At 41.5% G+C, this 21,491-nt stretch overlaps 1 protein-coding gene across 1 annotated transcript in view; it reads right to left on the bottom strand.

Moving 5' to 3' along the window:
• Positions 1–5,393: 5,393 nt before the first annotated feature.
• Positions 5,394–21,491, bottom strand: part of tshz2 (teashirt zinc finger homeobox 2) — a 40,133-nt gene continuing 24,035 nt past the window's right edge. Inside the window, exon 2 of the mRNA XM_030734799.1 lies at positions 5,394–8,932. Coding sequence (XP_030590659.1) covers positions 5,892–8,932 — 3,041 coding nt within the window. The 3' untranslated portion in view covers positions 5,394–5,891. The remainder of the gene's footprint in view (positions 8,933–21,491) is intronic.

The raw sequence follows: 21,491 nt of genomic DNA, 5'->3' as shown, positions 1-21,491 counted from the left end.
TTTTTTTTTTTTTTTTTTTTTTTTTAAATGAAGCTAACACAGAAGTGCCTTACACCGGCAGTCTTTCTAAAGGCCAGCAGGATGCAACTCCTGTCTGATTGTACAAAAGTCTAAAATAGGTGGAATAATTCCACTTGAGCTATGACACTGGTAAACAGTTTTTATATGTTTACAGTCTCAGTTGCTAGTTTCAAATCCTGTTAAATACTACATGATATTTATTTTGTAAATTATGGTCCTCAAGACTAAAAAAAAAAGGAAAAGGAGAATAAAGCAGGGTTTGCTTTAGGGCATCGCTATCTTCTGATGGATAAGTTGCAGCCATATGAGCGTGTGATGCTGCTCGCTTTTTAAATTTTCAAACATGAAGATGGCAACAGCCTAAACGAATGATCACTGTGGCTGTGTCCATCATTTATGTACAGTCTATGCTGTAGACAGGCTTTGATGTGTACAATTGGGGAAACTTTTTTTTAAATTTATTAACACAATACAAATATTTGCATTGTGTTAATCATTAATGATGTTGGGATTCAGGTGTGTGTGTGGGTGTGTGTGTGTGGGGGGGGGGGGGGGGGGGGGGGGTAACTAGCCCTTTTTATGTATTATTGTGAACAGAAAAAAAATGTCATGTTGAACATCTGGCTTTTTATCCTGCTTTTAGTTAGACTTTTATGTGGATAGAGGGGAAAAAAAGCCACCTGCTGTTAAAATTCTGGACTTGACAATTTTTTCCGGAGAAAATTTTGCTGCGTTTGCAGTAATTTTATTATCTATCCCCTATGTGGTTTTACTTCCAGTCTTTCTTTTTTTTTTTTTTTTTTAATTGTAGCTGCATTGCTTGTCACCATATTTCAAAAATACTTCCCATAAACTTCCTGCTAAGAGTTCAAACAACTGAATAATCCACTGAGTCAAATTCCCTTCTCACTTGTCACAAGAATCAATATGATCAAACATGTTTCCAGATATAATATCTATTTACAGCTCATCCACGGATTACTCAAAGCACAATCCTGTTAGATGAGTTGCACATGTTCTGACCACCATATTAAAGCCTCCTAATAAGCCTAGGTGTCACCCCGTCTCTGATGTCTGGCCATTTTTTTTTCTCCCCCTTTTCTCTGTGAGTCCAGAGATGCTTGGGAGGCACAAGCAGCCAGTCGGCAAGAATTAGAGCAGCGTCCATGATTGTGCTGACGTCTGCAAGGGGCTAGGCTGGAGATTAAGCCCAATAAAAATGTGTGATTTGTTGCTTTCATATTTGGAAGATGTCAGCTTCAATTTGAGCTAGCACGCTGCCTTGAGGCAGGCTGGGTGAAAAATATGAAGGATGCGCTGATGAACTGCTGGCAATCAAGTGTTAGTTCTCTCATCCACTATATGATGGCAGTGAAAACCTCCACACATTGTTACATAGCAGCTTGGCAAAATACTGATGGCATCATTTTTGTTTATTGTAATACATTTCAGTTTAAAATGAAGGGAATTTAATGTATTTAATAATCTTTTGTTCAGTCATTTATTTATACTTTTGCCAAAGGCTTCTCCTGCTACTACAGCTGCCACAGTTTGGTGACTTTTAGTCACCCTTTTCAGCATTAATAAGCAATATGCAAACATTTTAAATCACTTTTACCACCATATAGTAAGCAGATTTTCTTGATTCTTGTTCAGCGCAGTATTTATATTATTAGAATTTGGCCTTTTGTTCTAAATTTGCTTCACAAATGTCACTGAGAGACAACATAATTGTTGGCCATTGTATTAATAAAGACTGTGCTGTAAACATGAATTAAAAATAAACTCTGTTTTTAGGTAAAGTACTACTTAAATTTTGATCTTATATTTTAATACTAATTTAAAATTGTAATTATTTACGTACTGAAGCCACAAATAAAGCCCGGCTCACTGACAATGACTCAAACACAACAAAATTACTCACTGATCCTTTTCAAAGGATTGGCAGCAGTAACATGTGAAAGGCGGGGGGGGGCTCAGACGATTTCAGATCGTCTGAGCATTATCAGGAGCGCGGACGGACCGACTGTTTAAGATTCTGAAAGTTTCAGAATATCTCATGCATTATAACTGAAGCACCACCCTGAGTTCCCTGAGTTTAATCTTTTTTGCAAGTGCTTCATCAACCTTCAGCTTTTTTGACAAGACAGAAGTTTCAGCATGTATGATTAATAAGATACAAATGTGCAACTGATATTTGATAAATGACTTTGGTTTCATATTCATGATGTACAATGAATATGCAGCACCAGGGGCTTAGGCCTACTTGATTGATCAAATGTATTCCATTCATCACTTATTTTTGCTTAATTAGCATATTTGAAGCAACACCATTAACAGTGGAGGACTATGGGCTATTTGGAAGATATGATGTATGTAAGGGAGCAGACATACGTGCATAACTCTTTGTCTTGCAGTGCTCATATTCTCAGGAGGTAGAATTCATTAGAAGGCAGATTTTAGAGCTTATTATTAACCACAAAAGAAAGAAAGAAAGCAGGAAGGCAGAGGTATAGCATTAAGATATGTTGTTTTGTTCCCCGACAGCTTTTATATGTTGAGTATTTTCTCCTTCACATTTAAAGCTGATATCATGTCACTATATCTTCAATAGTACAATGTAGGGCAATAAAATGTTCTGATACGTAATATGTGATAGGAATAGAGCGATGCGGTGCTCTTTGTTGGAGATTTCTCTGAGGGACGTAATAACCTGAGGACTTTGGGGAGAATAAATGGGAGTAAAGGGAGTTAGGATGTGGGTCATTATAGCTATAAGTTCTAAAGCCCTTCATTAAACACATGAGCTAGTCATTACGCTGCTGCTGTGTGATGAACATTTTGAACCCTCCTCCCTCCCCGCCACCTCCGGTTTACAGGCCAGATGATGCAAGTGAATCCATGCTTGCCTGGCACGGGGCGAAGCAAAGTCAAGCACAGTGTAAATGTTTTGTGTGTATCCAAGCAGGCAAATTCTGATGCACATTTGCCCTATTACAGCACATCAGCATCAGCGAGATGCACGCCAGTGCAAGCAAGGAGCGTACACTTATCATTATTTGATAGCATGTTTAATGACAGATTGACAAAGGATTTGCAAATGCGAGCTGGCGTCAATTTTGCTAAGGTTGGTTTTCATTGCGTCTGTGAGGCGAGTATACTTATGTGCATAATTTGATTTTTTTCAGCCAAGTCATTAGGACTGTTTTAGAAAGTAACTTCAAGGAGGGAATAATAGAAGCACTTTTGATATTTTGAGTCAGACAGTGAGACATTTGCAAAGCCTTAAAACATTTCAAAACAATTTCACAGCTGAACTTTTGTAAAAATCAATGATATTAATAGTGAAATAATAAATAAATTGGCTTCACTCCATTTAGAGTGTGACTGCATCCACTGCAGACTTTTTCTCCCCCCCCCCTTAAGAGCAGCATGGATGGAGTCATGCTTCATCACTGTGCCATCTACCCAGTGCTAATGTGGAAGAGCAGCAAAGAGAAGCTTATATTGTGTTTATGTTACATCCATGTGTGAACATGCTGCTGTCAGTGATGTGTATGGGCAGCTGGTTTAAAACCAGAACTGTGCACGTGTCTGCGGGTGTGTCTGTGTTCTGTAATTAGCCAGGACACGTTACATGTAGGATGCAATTAACAGCTTTAATGTATGCAAGCATCCAAAATGAGTATAAAGCACTAAAAGAATAATGGGGTTATTCCACCTAATTATGATGATTATGGTACCTAAAGTATGTAGGCATTTATGTATCATATTACATAGAACAAGCGGATGTGTATTTTGATTTCCTCATCGCTACACTTAATGCACCTTTAAATGACTGCATGATAAGAATCTTATTAACCTTAAAAACATCTGCACAGCCATACAAGCTTTTTGTGTACCAACAATAAATCCCACATTGACTTTGACTTATCGTGGCAAATTATGGTCAGAGACAACTAATTTCCTTCTGCAGCTGCACTGATGACAGCATTTTTCTTTAGTTAGCCTTGGGTAAGACTCTACTAGGTTGTGCTGATTCTTCAAAATGTACTAAATATGCTCTGAAATAATTTGGATCTACATATAGGAAACTGCTGTGGGTAGAATTACAGTAAATCAACACACATTTTTTGATAGAAATAGAAAAACAATAGTATTCTGCAGCAGTCTGCTGCAGCTTAAGAACAATGCTTTCTTCAATTAAAAAAAAAAAGAAAGTTGCTCCTTTAAAGCATAATGGCCCTACAGACAAATCAGAGATCCATCGGCGAAGAAAGGCACTAAATAATTTATAGCTTTAATCTGCTCACTGAGGTGTGTGGTCTTTGACAGTAATTATAAATGCAGGGAGAAATTATAGCTGAATACTTTAACTGCATTAGGAGTCATCTGATGAACAACGTGATTGCCTGCTCATTTCCAACAATAGGGGGCAAGTTGGTGTCACAGCATTCAAATCACCACAGTGCCCATGTGCTTTTTCCCATTTACCATCAAATGTCAGTTGCCCGTTATAAAATAGAGATTTGATGGGTGGAGGTAATTGAGGACTTGATTGCTTGAAAAAAAAAAAAAAAAAGAAAAGAAAGATGAATTGCATAAAATGTTTATGAATTTAGGAGGCAATTATTTTTAATAGCCTTGAAATAATAGAGCTGGAGGAAATATGTTTAATTGTTATGATACCATCTTGCAGCAACAGCGGCCGCATTCACAGGAAAGCAATAAAGTCTGACAACAAGATCTTTGAAGTGTATCTAAAAGTCATAAGGTAAAAAAAAATGAATATGGCATGCTGTAACGTATGAGGATGTTGTCGTTTGTTTTTTTTTTAATATAGGTTCTGTACGGTTTGAAAGAATTGTAAAGATATCATAAATTTATATTGCTCACATTATTTTGCAGGTCCGGATATTCAGCTGATACTTGGAAAAAAAAAAAAAAATCTATTACTGGTAACCAGAAAGTTTTTGCTCCAAATTAATTACATTTCAAACAGAAATTAGATCAACTGATTGTGGATCATATCAGCTGATTATTGTGTGTAACAGCAATCTTGTGATAAGCAGGGACATAACGAAAACAACCCAAAAAAAAAAAAAAAATACAAGGCATTATCAAATGTTAACTCTTTATTTGAATAAGTAAAAAAAAGGTGCAGGTATCACAGGTATCGTCTGTCTTTTTTGTTATCCTTGTTGCATGAAACAAGCTGTTTTTTTTTTTCTAAAATATATTTACATGTGAAATATCCTCATTTTCAAACTGTCTAATTTATTTTTTTTGAGTCATGTACAGGATCCGAGTCTAAACTGGTGATTAAATTTTTATTAAAGTGCTTTTTACCCCCCCACCCCCCACCCCCCTCATCTATCATTGCAACACAAAACATCTTTACATAGCAATACACTGTACAGGTCTGCAATGAGTGTGATCATGTTATCAGGCTACCTGCTTCAACAGCTGCGCACTGTATCACAGAGGCTGTAAAGTACAATTAGGTCATTATTTTGCCTTTGAAATACAATTGAAACTTGACATATCATACAAATAAATAGTAGTCATAGCCATGGCTATTGCATGCAAACATCAGCAATAATGTTTCTTCAAGCAGGAATAAATTTCATTACTGGTGATGCATTTGAGCAGGGGTGCAAAAGTATCTCTTAGTGTTTTCCTTACACAAATTCTAACCAGTGTGTCTTTGCTGTAATCCATGATTTTTTTTTCTTATTTTTTTTTAAAGTCATTACAATGCACACTACACAATGATAATTGAAAAATGGTTGAAATATCTGACCCGTGTATTGAAATAAAAAAAAAAAAAAAGCAAAAAAAGGGGAAAAAATTGATGGTAATATGAAAAACTACTCCTTGTCCATTTCCACATATTGTGAATGGTTGTCAGGGGATTTGCTGTGAGTTTTACTCAAATGGAGTTTGACTGCGTGATTACTTGCAAATGTCCGACAGCATAGTTTACATTTGAATTTCGAGTCAATGTCCTCCTCCGCGACTAGAGCCTCCGTGGCTCTGACGCTGAGGGCCTTCGACAGTTCCGGCTCCTCCACCTTCGTCTGGTGCTCTACCGGCATTTTGCACATGTCTTTGATTTGGAACCCGAGATGGGATTCCAGATGGGAAATGAAAGTGGTGGGTGACCTAAACTGGGAAGCACAGTCATTGCAGTAGAAGACTGGGTGGCCCGTGTCCATGTTCTTCAGGAATTTGGTCCCCCCAGTTTTCCGCAGCTGGTACTTAACATTTGCTAACCAATGGCTTATGGTAGTCATCGACAAGCCGGTGAATTTGGAGATGTGCATCCGTTCCTGAGGGCCGAGGTCCGAGAGCAAATACTTTCCTTCGGAGGTCAGGAAGAGGCTGGAGGCAAACTGAGCTTGCAGGATAAGTAGATGGCGCGGATTCCAGTTTGACTGTCTGCCTTTGCGCTTGTGGACGGAGTACACCTCTGCAGACACGTCCTCAAAGCGCCTAACATCCGATTCCAGTTTCATAGACGGAATCCTTGATGGTATGGATGGTTTTGGAGTGGTGGCTTTTGGAAGCACTTTAACCATATCGGCAATATCAGAAAGAGCATATTTCTGCGGCATCGGTGTGGAAGGCTGCACTAACATGGAGCTTGCCTTGTTGTGTTTAGATTTCGTCAGGTCTATCGGCTGGTCATCGTTAACAAAGAGAAAGGTGTTGTCAGGCTTATTTCTTACAGGATTTCTGAGCATTAAAGCTGGCTTCTCGCTGCTACGGTTAATGTCAGCAAACATGGACTGCGCGTGAGCCGATAGTTTATCTACTCTTGAGTTATTAGGCTTATTTGCTTTGCCCAGATGATTGTTCAGAACTGACTGCAGTGCACTGAGGGGGTTTATGCCAAGTATATCCGGAGTGTCACTGAGAGGCTCTGAAGCAGTGCTGCGCCCATTGCTGGCAGTGGGGCTCGGTGTCTTGCCTCTGTCTGAGAAATCTGGGCTCAACTTTCCTTTGATCGTTTCACTCCCTTCATTCAGACAGTCTGTATCAAGCTTTGAAGAGGAAGAGGAGTCATCCTGACAATCGCTGTCATCATTCTCCACCAGATCAAACTTAATATTCTGACTTTCTTTACCATCGCTAATGCCAACCTTTTCTTTTTTGATGTCCACATTTTGATGCTGTCCCTGGGGAGCCTCAACTCCCACAGCACCGTGGTATAACTTCCCCTTTGGGGCAATCGGTCTCAGCTTGTGGTTAAAAGTCTGCTTTAGCTGAGTAGGTGGAGATGCTGAGAGAGGGGCACTTTTGATGATGCCAGAGAGCTGATAGGCAGCATGTATGCTTGGGTAGGCACTCCAGCTCGGTGTCCCTGTTTGAGCTTTATTTATGGCAGAGGCCACTGTGTTGGCTAAAGATTTAAGAATGTCCCCTCCTCCACCTGAGTCCTGTTCAAGATCCTCCTCACGGAGATAAGGGTACTTAAAAGTCCCATTGCCAGCCTTTTGATCCTCGCTCTCCTGCTTGTCATCTTTAGTATCACTTTCTTCCATTTTGACTGAAGTTCCTTCCCCCTGGCTATCCTTCTCACTGTTCCCTGGGGAAGGATTTTTTGGAGACACTTTTTCTCCTTCAGTGTCACTGACAGCAGGCTCTGCTAATCCCTGGATCTTTTCTATGGCCAAGGGGTCAAGCGCTAACTGTTTACCCTTTTTAGATGCTGAGTTTGTAACTTTGATGAAGTGTCCAGTAACCATCATATGCGTGGTCAGTTGCTGAAGGGTGTCATGGGAGCTTCCACACTCCATGCATTTGAGAATCTGAGATTTGCATGTCTCAAACTGCCAAGTGTAACTCGCTCCATTCTGATATCCATATCGATTATTGTTAGCATTTGAAATGCTGGCAGCTCGTTGTGCCTCAGTGTAGCCAGACACACCAGTCGTGGAGTCGGGGGAGCACGGCCTTGTTGTTTCGAAAGCCCGTTTCTTTGCTGGTGGCAATAATTTGGGTGTGATTACAGGGATTGGCTCTTTTAAAGGCACTTTTTGGTAATGCTTAGTTTTAATCATATGGACACTCAAGTCCTGGAGCGAGTCAAAAGAATGGCCACAAAACATGCATTTCAAAACTTTCTGTGCATCCTCCTTCCCTTCCATATCTTGCAAATTTCGTTTCCTAGATTTCGAGGATGAGGCAGAGGAATTACTCTGTTTGTTGTGGTTGTTGTCCTGGTAGTGCCCACTCTTGTTCATGTGGACTGTCAGCTCCACAAGAGTGTCATAAGCAGCGCTGCAGTCCTTGCAGCGAAACCGGCTGGCTCCCGTGAACACTGAGCCGCAGGGTTTGGTGGTTTGCCTGTACAGGTGGACAGAGCTAAAGAGGTTGGGTTTGGACGCAGGCTTTGGGGAGAGTGTCTGCTGCAAGGTCTTAGAGAGCGCGTCCTGGTGCCAGTCAAACTCACTCTTGGCGCTTCCATTGGTGCTGTCACAGTTGGCTTTGCTGGTGTTTTTGCCCACTTTCAAGTCCATTCCTATCCCTGTCCAATAAGAATCCGCGAGAAAGTTTGCATAGGCTGCCCTCATTTTCTCTAAGCTGCTGCCCATCTCTTCTTTATGCTTGGAGCTGCTGCTTTCTTCATCCCGCTGGCTCTCAGGTGGTGATGAGGTTTTGAAGTCTGAGAGCCTGTCACTGCTGTCGCTAAGGCGCGATTCCAATTCTGCCTCTTGATTGGAAAGGACACTAATGGGAGAGTTCTGGTTGCTGTAAGTGTTGGTGCTCTTGTTGTCGAGCTCTCTGTCCTCAGACACTTTGGGGCTGGTCTTCTCTGAGCACTCCTCTTCAGTTTGAGTGTCGTTCTCTCCATCTTCTTCGGTGATGGAATCCTGAAGAGCAGCATCTTCATCGGGCATGTACACTGGAAAAGGAAGAGAGATGGTATATAACATTAGCACGCAATGTGAAACAGCGGTTTCCTTAATTTATAATTTTTAAACTATCTATACAGTGAAAGTAAAAGCCATTCCAGGGAGCATAATGGCGATTGCTTTGTGCCTTTGGGAGGCTGGTGAGTATAGGTGGACATAATGTTTTTACTAACAGACTGCTGCTGGTGTAACAGCACCATTTGATTCACGACAGGCCATTGACTTAGTGCTGTGTCCAAGCTTTTCCTGGCCTCAAGTTGAGATGTTTACAACAATCATTGGCCACTGAGTGACAAAAGGAAATTGATTCTTCTGGGGCTTGTTGAGTGTTATTGCAAATGACCTATTCCACAGTGATTATAGATGCCTCAAAACTGCAATGAAAATGTAAGCCTGCTGTTCTGGATAATATCTTAGACTCCCTAAAGCCACTTGTGAGGAATGGCTTAACATAAACTGAGATATTATAATGTCCCTCAGTGATCTAGAGATAAATTAAAAGGCTCGACCGTGAAAAATGAGAATAATCTGAAAATTCTTTCCCTATTCTGTAATTTAACATCGGGCGACTGATTTCGTTGATAGCAAAAGCAAAAATATATTGTAAATATGAATGCTGATCCTGATGCAGATGTTGATCATGCTGGTGGAAAAACAATTATCAGTGTTAAAACCAGACAATTATACAAAATTTCAAAAGATTGCTGGCAATCTGTCACGTCATTACATTTTCCCTGACAGTCTCATAAACACCAATTACTTCTTTCATTATTCACCTGTTCATTCTCTCAACTCATAGAGCACAAACATTATTGCTTCAATTAACAGATAATTAAACAACAGTATTTCTAATTGACACATTTCCCATCATCCAATTAGTAGAAACTCTGACTCAGCACAGAGCCGTGGCTGCAGGGTCTGCGTGGCATACGAAGACGGCTGCACACGATTATAACAACCTTTCTGACAATAACCGCATCAGATTATTTTAAATCTAACTACCCAGCAACCCATGCCAACAATATCGCAACCAAAGTTTGCATATCTGCTGAAGACATCGTGCAGTAAATGCAGTTTGTCAGAGTTGTCACATATCTGAGATATTTTCCGCCTCATAGTCGCGCTGGAAAATGTGCATTTTGGGAGAGACACGGCAGATGTGCTCTGAGTTAAATATGAATAGGACATAACAGGCCTGTCCAGGCACTTATGCATTTCATGTGGTTAATATTTCTCTTCTGAATAAAAGGGCTCTCCATGAGGGGATGACTGAAGCCGAGCACTCAGAAGTCCCACACTGGGCAGCCCATAGAATGTCTTCGTCTTCTTTGCCTAAAGTAAGACTTTTTTTATTATCAATATTTCACAAGTGTCTCAAGAGAAACCCCGGAGATGAACTGCTTGCTAGCTAATGGATAGAGATGGAGATGGGATTCGGACTTTCAAAACAAACACGGAGAATAGGGCCTGGCGAACAAGAGCCTGTACACATACACACAGACTCAAGAGCCCCGATGTGCTGTGACCTTGATCTACCGCAAGAGAGATGTTTTGATTGGCCAGCCGAGATCTGTGATGGCCTCCAAAACACCCTTGATGCTAAGGGAGAGAGTTGTCAAGAGCACAGAGGTATGTTTTATTTATAGTCTTATATATAGTATTCACAGTGAAGGAGAACACCAATGGCTTTGACAAGCACCCAGTTGATGTCATCTCTCTTCAAAGTCATCACTGAAGCTGAAAGTATAGTAAGAATGTACACCAAAGTGAGGGGATGAGCATTTTTCCAGTCCGGCGGTGGTTAAAGTGAAATTGTTCACTCCATGAACAGACTGTAATTCACAGCACCAGCTTTTTCCCTGCATATTTCCTGTGCCTGGAAATTCACCACCCTCTTAGTAAAATAAGTGTGCATTTTACAAAGAGTGGATAAGCACTGTTTTCCTGGAAATAAGACGAAGCTCTACCAACTTTAATGTGAATGTTTGTCCTCATCTTAGTATTTGAGGATGGAAGTGACAGAGATTAACAGCTGCCCTTCCTGCTGTTCTATGCCTTTCTATCAGATGCCCTGAGTAGCAGACATCCTGAGGCACCAATTAACCTTCTAGAGGGGATCATTCCAAGATACCCACATGTCTAACTCTGCTTCTCACACCATTTGTAACTGTGCTTTGCCAGCTCTTGATCTACCACATAACTGCTGCCATGCCAAGCTGCATTACTCTTTAATCCAAGAGCAGAGTCAAGGACAATGGCAAAACAACCAAACACCTACGAGAATAATCACTGTATTGTGATAAACATGTTTGTCGAGTGATATGCTTCATAAAGCAGCATTGTTCAAAGCAGGAGAACTTGTGTGTCATCTTGTACAGCAAAAGTGAACAGCTATTTCTTGTTTCTTGGGCACACTTTTTTTTCTTTTTTCCATAAATCAGAAAGAATAAGAAATGCTGGCTTTGAAAATGTTGTCTCAGAGTCCGAGCCAGGCAACTCATAGCCTAACTAGCCTTAGAAAACAAGAGGCTGGCATGCCTTGCCTGAGATTTAGCATGTCATAAACTGCTGTAAAGCCTCCAATCTGTGTCACTACAAATTTATATCTTCAGACAGAGATATGCAAAGGTCAAAAAACCTGAGGTGTCCATCATAAATCAGGCGGTTGAAGTGTTTATAACCTTTATCCGTTAGAACAGACTCTTGGCATAGCAAGGCTGGGATTTACAGAAGCAGCAGCCCATTTCTGTGCCAAAAACCTTTTCCCCATACATCTAGAAAAAGCAGCTAACTGCACAGAAAATAATAGATTATATTTACTGCTACCTTCGTGGCAGCATGCTGTCCAAATGCACTGGTGTTAAAAGCGTACATGAGATTATATTTACAACTCAACTTTTTTAGCATTAGTATCTTCATCGAGCAAACCCCCCCCCCCCCCCCCCCCCACCCCCCCCCACCCTCCCGTGGAAGTGAGTCTATTCAAATGTGTCAGTCATTGTAGAAATGTATGTGACAGCTGTAAAAGGGCATTCTGTTTCCGATATTAACATGCCAGGAGAAACTTTTGTAATGGTGAGAACATCAACATTTATCCCTTGGAAGGTCAACATTTCCTTCATTAATCTGACAAGCCACAGAGAGTTAGCAGTCTGAGGAGCTTAGCTAATGGACAGCTGCAATACCCATCGCAGGACTTTGTGAGTATCCGAGGTAACACTATCTTCAGAGAAGATTGGGTAATTCATAGGTGCCAGTGACAGGTCTGCACGTCTGCGCCACTTTCCCCAGTGCTCCCCGGTTGTCTCAAGCTACAGTTTTTGCTGCTCGCAAATCAATATCTCTTTTTACTTCTCATTGATTGCATAGCGGTGGGACCAACCTAAGCAGGACTGTTATGACATTTCTAGATTTCCCCCTGTCCTTGGAACAATCAATTACACGCGCATGGCAATCAAAACCTCTTTGCAAAATGAACCTGCTCCATGACATTTTCATCTCCCGGATTTATGCCATGTGAAGAAAGGAAAAAAAAAAAAAAAAAAAAGTGGGTGGTGGGGAAGAAAGAGAGAGAGAGAGAGAAAAAGAGAAGGCCTGCTGGATAGGCAGAACACACACTAACAACGCAGGTCAGGACTGAAGCTTCTCTCTGGGCTGTCTGTAAATCTAGTACTATGTATGTGTTTCCACTTTGTGCTTCCACTCACATCTAAGCAATGTACCCAGTTAACTGTATCTTTACACTGCGCAGCACTTAGTCACCGTGCTCATCTGTTGTTATAAATAGGTGATAAATGTCACTCAAAAAGTACTTGCTGTACAAAACATAATTGCAAACAAAGTTGTGAAGTTTTTTTGTTTTTTTTCCCTGTGCTTTCAATGTTGGAAGCAGGGTGATGCGTTTATAAAAAAAGTCACCATGATGTGATTTCTTCAGTGAGCTATCATTAGAATGAGACACGCACATGCCACAAGGTTTAATATTTGACAGTGATATCTGACAAACTCAGTGAGAAGTGCACGTCAAGATCAAATAGAGACATTGTCAGACATCCTGATGATAGTCCTGATGACACATCTGAAGTTAATTCTGAACCGAATCACATGAGAAATGGTGAAGACCTAATTCCGAGCCCCGAAGCCATCTGTAAAGATCTGTAAACACCTCTCTCTTCATTGTTCCCTGTCAGAAAACAGTCTCCCCGAGCCCAAGGACACTGCAGAGTAAAGAGAGAACAATCACACGCAGCCTGCTCCCTTTGACAAAATTTGTCTGGAGGTTAATTGATATCACAGAATGAAACAGTTTTTGAGTTGCTTTTAAATCCGAATTTGTCATTAGATCCTGTCTGACCTATTATTTAGTTTGAACACTTTTGTGTTAAATGACTCCAGTGATGCAGTTAACAGACTTCCAAACTGTGCAGACAGACTGCCACTGAGTCTTCATGTTGCAAATGGTTATTAACATTACTGTGGAAAAGATTCTGATAAAAATATAAAGAAAAAAAAAAAGATTAGATAATGTGAAGTGGGTTTAAAAGCAGCCACGAGCCCCTGCAAAGTAGTTTTGCTGAATCTTTCTGAGGCTTTGTCTGGAAAACCACGAGACAGAAACACTGTTGTTAATTTCTGTATGCATGAAGGAGATGTAACTTAAAGCGCATTACATACTTCGCTAAACACAAGCTATTCATGCAGATAAATGCCTTGCTTTCATCCACCCTCAACTTTAATATTTAATAGTCTAATATAATCAAATAAAAACTCAAAGCTCAAAAAAGACACGGACAACTTGAGGACAGATTGTGAACACAACAAATGGCACAATGTGCTCAGATGGACCCGGAGCCAGATTAATATGATAGGATCGCAAATATGACACCATATCCTGCCATCTGGCTGTTCATTTGGGCAAAAATGATCACAATAATTATGGCAATTAATCAAAAATGTTTTCACAACCAACATTCTGTTAACTAAAAACACAGAACTTTGGAATGCACAATCAACACACTGATAAACACACGCGCGCGCGCGCACACACACACACACACACACACAAGTCACACAGCTTTTGAGCATGTTTAGTTTGAGTTACGGGACATTTTTATGTAATGACACAAATGTGGGAGTTACTAAAAGTCTGTTCCTGCATGTTGCATGGATGCTAATCACGGTATTTACTGAGCCACATCAGATTGCAATGTCTAACTCCAGGAGCCCCTTCTCAACACGAAGTCACTGCTCCTTTTGATGCCTACTAGAAGCTTCTGCTCTGAGATGCATCAGTCGGCCCGCTGCCTAATTGGAAGTGAGCGGTGGGAGAGCATTGCAATCTGCACTCCAGCACCCAAGTCGTCGCTTTGAACGTGCCACAGCCGCCACATCATATGATGCTGCCTGGTGTTGCGTCTCACCAAAGGGTCCCCCTGTCAGCACCAGACGAGACAGTTAAACATATAATGTTTCCATCCTGTCTCAGAATTTTTTTTTTTTTTTTTTTTAAAAGATTAACAGCACAAAGCCAGGTGCTATATGCACATATCATAATAATATGAATTTTTAACATGCTGGGTAGCCTGAATTCCAAAACAGCACATTATCTCACTTGACTCAGGCGGCTTTTAGAAATATTGCAGTTTTAATTTTGCAGTTTTGACTCTCTGCACTAACAATCTCTTCAATAGTACTAGCTCTAATGAACTGCTAATAAGCACTGATCAACCAGTCATTGAGCCCAAGAGTGAACTGTGACGCTGTACTGAGCTTATACTGTGTATCTAAATGCATTTACTCAACTTATAAGCATTAATACTAATCCAGTAATATAAATCTTAAACATTGGCAGTTGCCGTTCTGTGCATGTGTATTTTTGTATCGTATTTTGTGGTACAGCACTGACACATTTTCTTAAATAAATTGTGTGAATAGCTCATCCTTCACTAAAACTACTGAGTTTCATTTTACTGAAGGGACAGATTTCTATACATCCATAATGTTTACTTGGCTAGTTGTCACCAAAAATAAGCTAGAAAAAAGCAAGTTAATACTTTAAATTACTGGCTGCTGAATAACCTGTATTGAGATATTTTGTATAACCAGTAAAGCTGCAGTACACAGCATAACCATCTCCTGTCCGTCCTCTTTTGCTAACAGGTAAAAAGAAACAATTTAAGAACATGTATAATCTTACAACTGCAGGGGCTTAAAAGCCTCCGTGTATATTTGCCAGATTATAGATGATCTTTTCTGCCCTGACTGATAAAGTTCCAGTTGGTGGAGCAGAAGCAGGGCTGCTTCAGCTCCAGTGTGTTTTCCACTAGCGGGAGGGGAGCAGCATCGCGCCGCTCTGTCACTTGGTTTCTGAAGAGCCCGTGACACGGCTCTCCAGGAGCGACATGATGAGGTCTGATGGTTCCTTTCTGCAGAATAGCAGTTTACCCCTCATTCACCCTTATCAGAGAGTGAACCCATCATCTTACAGCACGCCACTCAAAACGCTTCGCATATTGGAGCTGACCAGTCGAGCAAACAGGGCGGTACTAATAAAAGACCATCTTGCTTCGGTTCAAATTTCCCTGATTGAATGTCAGTCAGGAATGTTTGCGTGGCAGCAGGGAGGAAAGTGGGCCATCGTTTAAAGGACCACTGCCTTGAACACATAAGGCCTTTGTTCAAGTTTTATGAGATACTGAGTGAAAGGTATGATGGCCTGCAGTCACCTAACGTGCTGTTTGTTTTTCATGCTCGCGAGCCTGACTAAATAAAGAGGTTTTCAATTCCAACTGAATCATTTTCTGATGTTTTAGAAGCGTTTTTGTCATTATAGGACTCTGTTATTTTGCATCTCAGTGGCAACATCAAGGATGTAATTATCTTTATTATTAAACTGAACTTTTATTTCCTTGTGATCTGGTACGTGTTATTTCATAATATAACATTAAAGTATCAAAAGCCAGTGGCATGTCTCCTTGGACGCTATCCCATTTAGCTTTCCCTTGAGAGCAGTAGATGTATATACAGTACATACAGTCCCCCCCGCATCATAAACTTTGCATGAACCCTAAACACTGGCCCTCCCAAACAGCAACAGCCCTCCATCAAGGTCAGGCCTTGATGAATCTGATAGTGCAGCTGGAAGAGACTGTGTGTATTCTATTAAAACAATCTGCATTTCACTAACTCTTCCCGCCCGCTCTGTCCCTGTATGGATCTTTCATTAGATTCTGGATGAGCTCCAGCCAAAGCTTTCCTTGTACAAGCAGTTTTATGCCGTTTTCAGCAAAGGGAGGCATTTTTTTACATTCCAAGTTCATTAATAGTAGATTGCCACTTTTTCCCTTCATTAAATACAATGAGGCTACAGAGTGAATTTGCAGCTGAAGCATGGTACTGTCAGTTTCTAGTGGGACCAAAGGCTGCTTCATGGCAAGCATAAAGGGAGAGAAGCAAGGCAGCCAAACCTGGAGCTCCACGGGACAAGACAAGCAACAGTAAGAGAGGCAGAAATGCTTCAAAAACAGCCCGCTCCCTCCTATTCAGATTCATTTTAATGGCAAATTTGTTGTCAAGTGTCCTCCACAAAATGATTAGGGCCCGCTGTTTTCTGAAAAGTGCAAACTTCTGGATTTGCCTGGTGCGCATTGTCACTTTGACAGCCCATTCTGAGAACAATGGCTGCCCAAATAGTGAAATGTGTTGGCACCCAATAGTTGAAAGTTTCCCCTCAAAACAGGCTTTCTGCTGTTTGTGGGTATTCTGCTGTGTTGATATCTAGATGTTGATTAGAATGAAAAAAGAAGCCAGTGAATTGGGCTCCCCAGAGCAGGCACATCAACCATTGTAAGAGATTGACAGTCACTCCATTGAGCCAATTATTTCTGTTCATAAGACCTGTTTCTATAAAAACTGGTTAAAGACTACAGTCATTGTGAGTGCGTCGGAATTAAACTACTGGTAGAATTTACAGAAAACCAACAGCATTTAATAGCTGGACTGCCAGCTTAGTGGTGCTTTTACTACATGAAATAATTACAGGCATAACACTGTTTCCATTAACTATTAGAATTGAACTCGGTAATTTGCAGAATGAAAGCATAAAAGGCAAATTATCCTCAACTCATCTACAATGAAGGAAACGCGATAAAGCCAGATGCAGCGCCCTATATGTGTGCGATATATGTTCATTAATAAAACACTGCAAACATATCAAAGCTGTTCAAATATTGCCACTGGAAAAGTCGGTGCAACAAAAATATTTTCTCTGCGCTATATCCTCATTTAGCCTACGAGTCAGCGGCATGACATTTCTAAGGTGTTCAGCTATAATGGAGGAGGAGTAGGTGCCGACTGCAAGACGAGTGCAGAGCCTTTTTATTCATTGCATGGGAGAAAGTGGTTAATTTATTGAAAAGAAGGTAGGCGGACGAAGCAGCGGAACGGAACTGATACCCTGCGTGGCTGTAGGTTGTGCACTGAGGGGGAGGAGAAAGGAGTGGAAGGGGGGGAGAGAAAAAAAAGGAGGTTGAGGGAGGCGGAGACCAGAGCGACAGAGGAACGGTTAATGGAAATGAGTGACAGGCTTTCAGAATGATTTACAACGGGTGGCGCTGCGGCAGAGCCAGCGCTTGATGGATGATCCTGAAAGACGGAGACGAACCATAAATCATGTCTTTGAATCATTGACAGAGATAAAGGAGGGGGAGAAAAAGCAATGGCATTGACGTTCATTCTTCCAATAATGTACATTGACGAGTTACACTACGGAGCCTTAATTAAAAAGTGAACACGGGTCTTCTCCCTCTCGCAACTACCCCCACCCCACCCCACCCCCCTCCCGGCTATGCTCTTCTATCCCTCTCTTCTCTATTGCGATATCAATGGTAATTAAAGATGCAGCATCCCCGGCCCCCCCGTCCCATAGCCACTTCCTCCAGCTTCCCACAGCAGCCAGATTAGATAAGTGCTCTGCTAAAAGATAATGTCACCCCTCAACAAATATCAATATGTGTCTGGCCCATTTGTTTCTACATCTGTAAACACACAGTGAGATGAGCCCCCCCCCCCCCACCCCATTCTTAAAAGAAAATGAAAAGTGAATGGACAAAAACTAAACACGAATAACTCACAGTTACATACACTACTACTATGATGGTTTGAACCTATAAAAGAGGATTCAGCCATGTTTACTCAAAAGCACTGAATCTTTCTACCCAACATCCTACTCTTAAACATTGTGTTGTTCTGTCTTGAGTGCAGATGGCACTTTGATAAGCAGGAGGAGCCCTGTAGGAGCAGAGAGCCTGAATGAGTGGCATTCCACATCAGCTGAGCTCCCTTAAAGTGCACACAATAGAGCAATGAGGTGAAAGTAATCCTAAACATCTGTCTTATGTGTTCTACACGCACTGGCTGTTTGTTCAAGTTCTAGGAAAGACATTAGCAACGGGGGTGGGGGGGGGGAGAGAGATGGAGAGAGAGAAGTATATATCAATTCATGCACTAGTTCTCCAAAGGGATTAAGCTGGGCCTCTGTTGTCTGTCCTCTCACTGCTCTGGCAAACAAAATGGAGAAGACTGCCCCACTAATGCAAATACCCTCTTTCATGACATACTGTTGCAAGCACGTGCCTGCTGCAAATTAATACTTACAACTACACTGTAACACCACGATCTTTTTTGAATTATTCAGGCTTATTATAACCCAGTTTATGTTATCACGTTGTAAAGCTGCTAATAATCACGAGTTTTAAAGGAGGATGCGGTGTTTCTGAGGCCTCGCAGCAGCCTGCTCTGCTCTGCTGATGTGAGAAGAGACAGCGGAGTCCGCCGTCCTGTCTTTGCAGGGAGATCAGGGGGCAGTCGGTCAGCCCACTGCATATAGGGATATTCAGCAGCAAACACTGAAAGACACACAAAGCTGTCACTCTGTGCCTCTCTATCCCGCTCCCGCTGTGAGAAGACATTTTGGCAAGCTGAAATGGAAATGAATACACAATGGTCATCTAACATTGAAAAGCTGTGGCAATAATATTGGTCCAGCAAAAAAGGGTGCCCTGCCCAGAGTGTTTGAGTGCGTGTGTTCATGTATATGTGCATGTTTATGAATGATTCATGCCGCAGCTCAACACAAAAGCTCACACTCAGGCTTCGCACGATTTGAGAATCATTTTCATTTGAAGGCTTGAGATTGTTCATATCATGTTTGATCGCATCCCTGCATCAAAACACAGTTTGATGGACAAGAGAAATAATTACTTGTCATTCATGTGTCGGGGGTTTCTCTTCTCTCCTCTTTTGTTGCTGTTAAACATGTTCCTCTGTTAAACACTTTTTCTTCGCCAAACTCCAAAACAGTCTGACTCAACTTTCAAGTTGCGCTACGAAACGAAAAATGAAACAATTTCATTAAATTTACAAAAGGAGAAAATAAATCTCCACTTTTCTGATAACTGACTGTTCAGCTGAATGAATCAAATGGATTGAGCGTAATGAACTTCTCGGAGTCTGTGTCATTAATGGACGACAGCTCTCGCTGATCTTAAATGGTCTTAAAAGATGATCCATACAGTAATGAAGCCAGCCCTGCTGCTGGCCTGCTGCCTAAAGCAGGACAGAATCAAAGTCACAGGGGATAAGCCGGAGCTACTCTTACCAAATAGCATCCCTCCGCTTCCCCACTGTATGTTTTTTAAAGATTAAAATCTGTTTGTCATTACGCTGTAAATTCTGAATGGTAAATATTCAAATTCATTGCATGTGTTTCAAGGCCGGCAGCTGGGACTACAGAGCAGCAGGACAGCTCATAACCTACTGGGTCTTTTGGAAAAGCAGCATGCACTGTCCAAGGCCCAGCCTCCGCCTGACTCTTCTGCCTGGACCACCCTGCTCGCTGCGTTACACTACATGACAGGACGATGCTGCTCAGTCCTTGGACCCATCGCATTGTTTTTCTTGGACCATAGTGAAAGCAAATAGCAGCTAAAGGGCCCCGGCGCTCGCAGTAAAAACCAAAAACCCATGCAGTCATTCATCAAAGCCCAGACAACTCGCTACTCCCCCACCAACTACCAACCCCCCCCCAAGGCACGACCATCTCCCCCCACTCTGGGTTTTAACTAGGACTCCAAATAATTCCAGAAATGACAAATGATACTTATATCTCTGGCCTGTGCCGAATCAATAAGCATGCAGAACAACTATCCATCTTGAGAGGTATCGACATACGTGGCTCGACATCGGCTGAGAAGCGCTTGGTGGCTTTATTCAGGATTGGAAAGGGAGGAACGGAGGAAAGCAGCACACTCATTTTTAAATTACAATAAACCACCCACCACTGTTAACAATCAAAAATCTATTACAGGAAGTGCAGTGTATGTGGAGATCTTTTTGAAAATCACGAAGGAGGAGGACACGTCCTAACAATGAGGAGGCCGACCGGCCATTTGTGAAAATATGCATGACCTTGTGAACTGGGACAAGGGTTATTTTGACAGGCGCACCTGCACATGTTTACATGGCGGTTGTGTGCTGGGTATGAGCTGATGGGTGGTGATATGGCCCCTTTCTGGTCCCCCGGCTGGATCGGAGCAGCTGACAGATAGCACTTCAGAGCAGCTTTAGCTGCAGCTCCCCTTGAGGGGCTGTGATTGATGACTCGCACTGCCACCTAGATCCATTTTCTCCTCCAATCTGACTCCTCACAGGTAGAGCGGAGGCCTGCTTCTCTCTCTCTCTCTCTCATATCTCCTTTCGAGTTTGAGTGGGCTCATTTTCGCTCTGAGTTTACCAACAGAGCGACTGCAAAACATCTACTTTGAACAAATTAAAAACAGAGGAAATAATTTGAGCTAAATGCCTCGCAAAGTCATTTTGATCCTGAACATTAAGAGATCAGAAAAGTTAAGAAAAAAAACAAAAACTATGAGATGTTTGCAGGCATAATGTCATTAGCAGGGGAAATGTTAAGACTTAGGACCCCTGCAGGTCTGAAGGCATTTAAGAACAGTTAGCTTAGCCATCTGGTAGACAATTACAGAGGAACAAACACACCGCCTCAGCAAATAAAGCTTGGCTCATCAATCACGAGAATGGCCAGAACTTGGCCTGTTATTCCCTCTGATTTAATAACCCGGTGAACTGCAGTGTTATCCAGCACCAGTCTTCGAGTCAACTGAGCAAAATTCCAACATTAACCAACAGCAATAAAAAAAAAAGCGTAAATTGGAAGTGTGAACAACCTTGAGGTGGCAAATTAATTTTTATTTAAAAATTTGCAATTAAAAATGCAGAAAATATTTCAGAGCTGAGAATATAAGGAAAATAAAAACTTGAATTACGTCTCATTTTTAATTTGCACCAGGCTGCGGCTACAAATGGAAATGAAAAAAAGGAAGTGCAAGGTTAAAAGTAAAAAATATTTTAAACTGTCGCTGTTTCCAGTTTCAAGTAGTTTACTTAATTAACATTTGCCCCATGCTTTTAATTGCAATCATGCTCCCCCGTGGGACCTGACTGTGGATTGTGTGGTAATTGCAGATGTTGATA

Source organism: Archocentrus centrarchus, chromosome 7 (assembly GCF_007364275.1).
Source record: "Archocentrus centrarchus isolate MPI-CPG fArcCen1 chromosome 7, fArcCen1, whole genome shotgun sequence".
Taxonomy (NCBI): Eukaryota; Metazoa; Chordata; class Actinopteri; order Cichliformes; family Cichlidae; genus Archocentrus; species Archocentrus centrarchus.
Note: the sequence above shows the minus strand (reverse complement) of the source record. Positions and strands in the feature narration are given on the sequence as shown.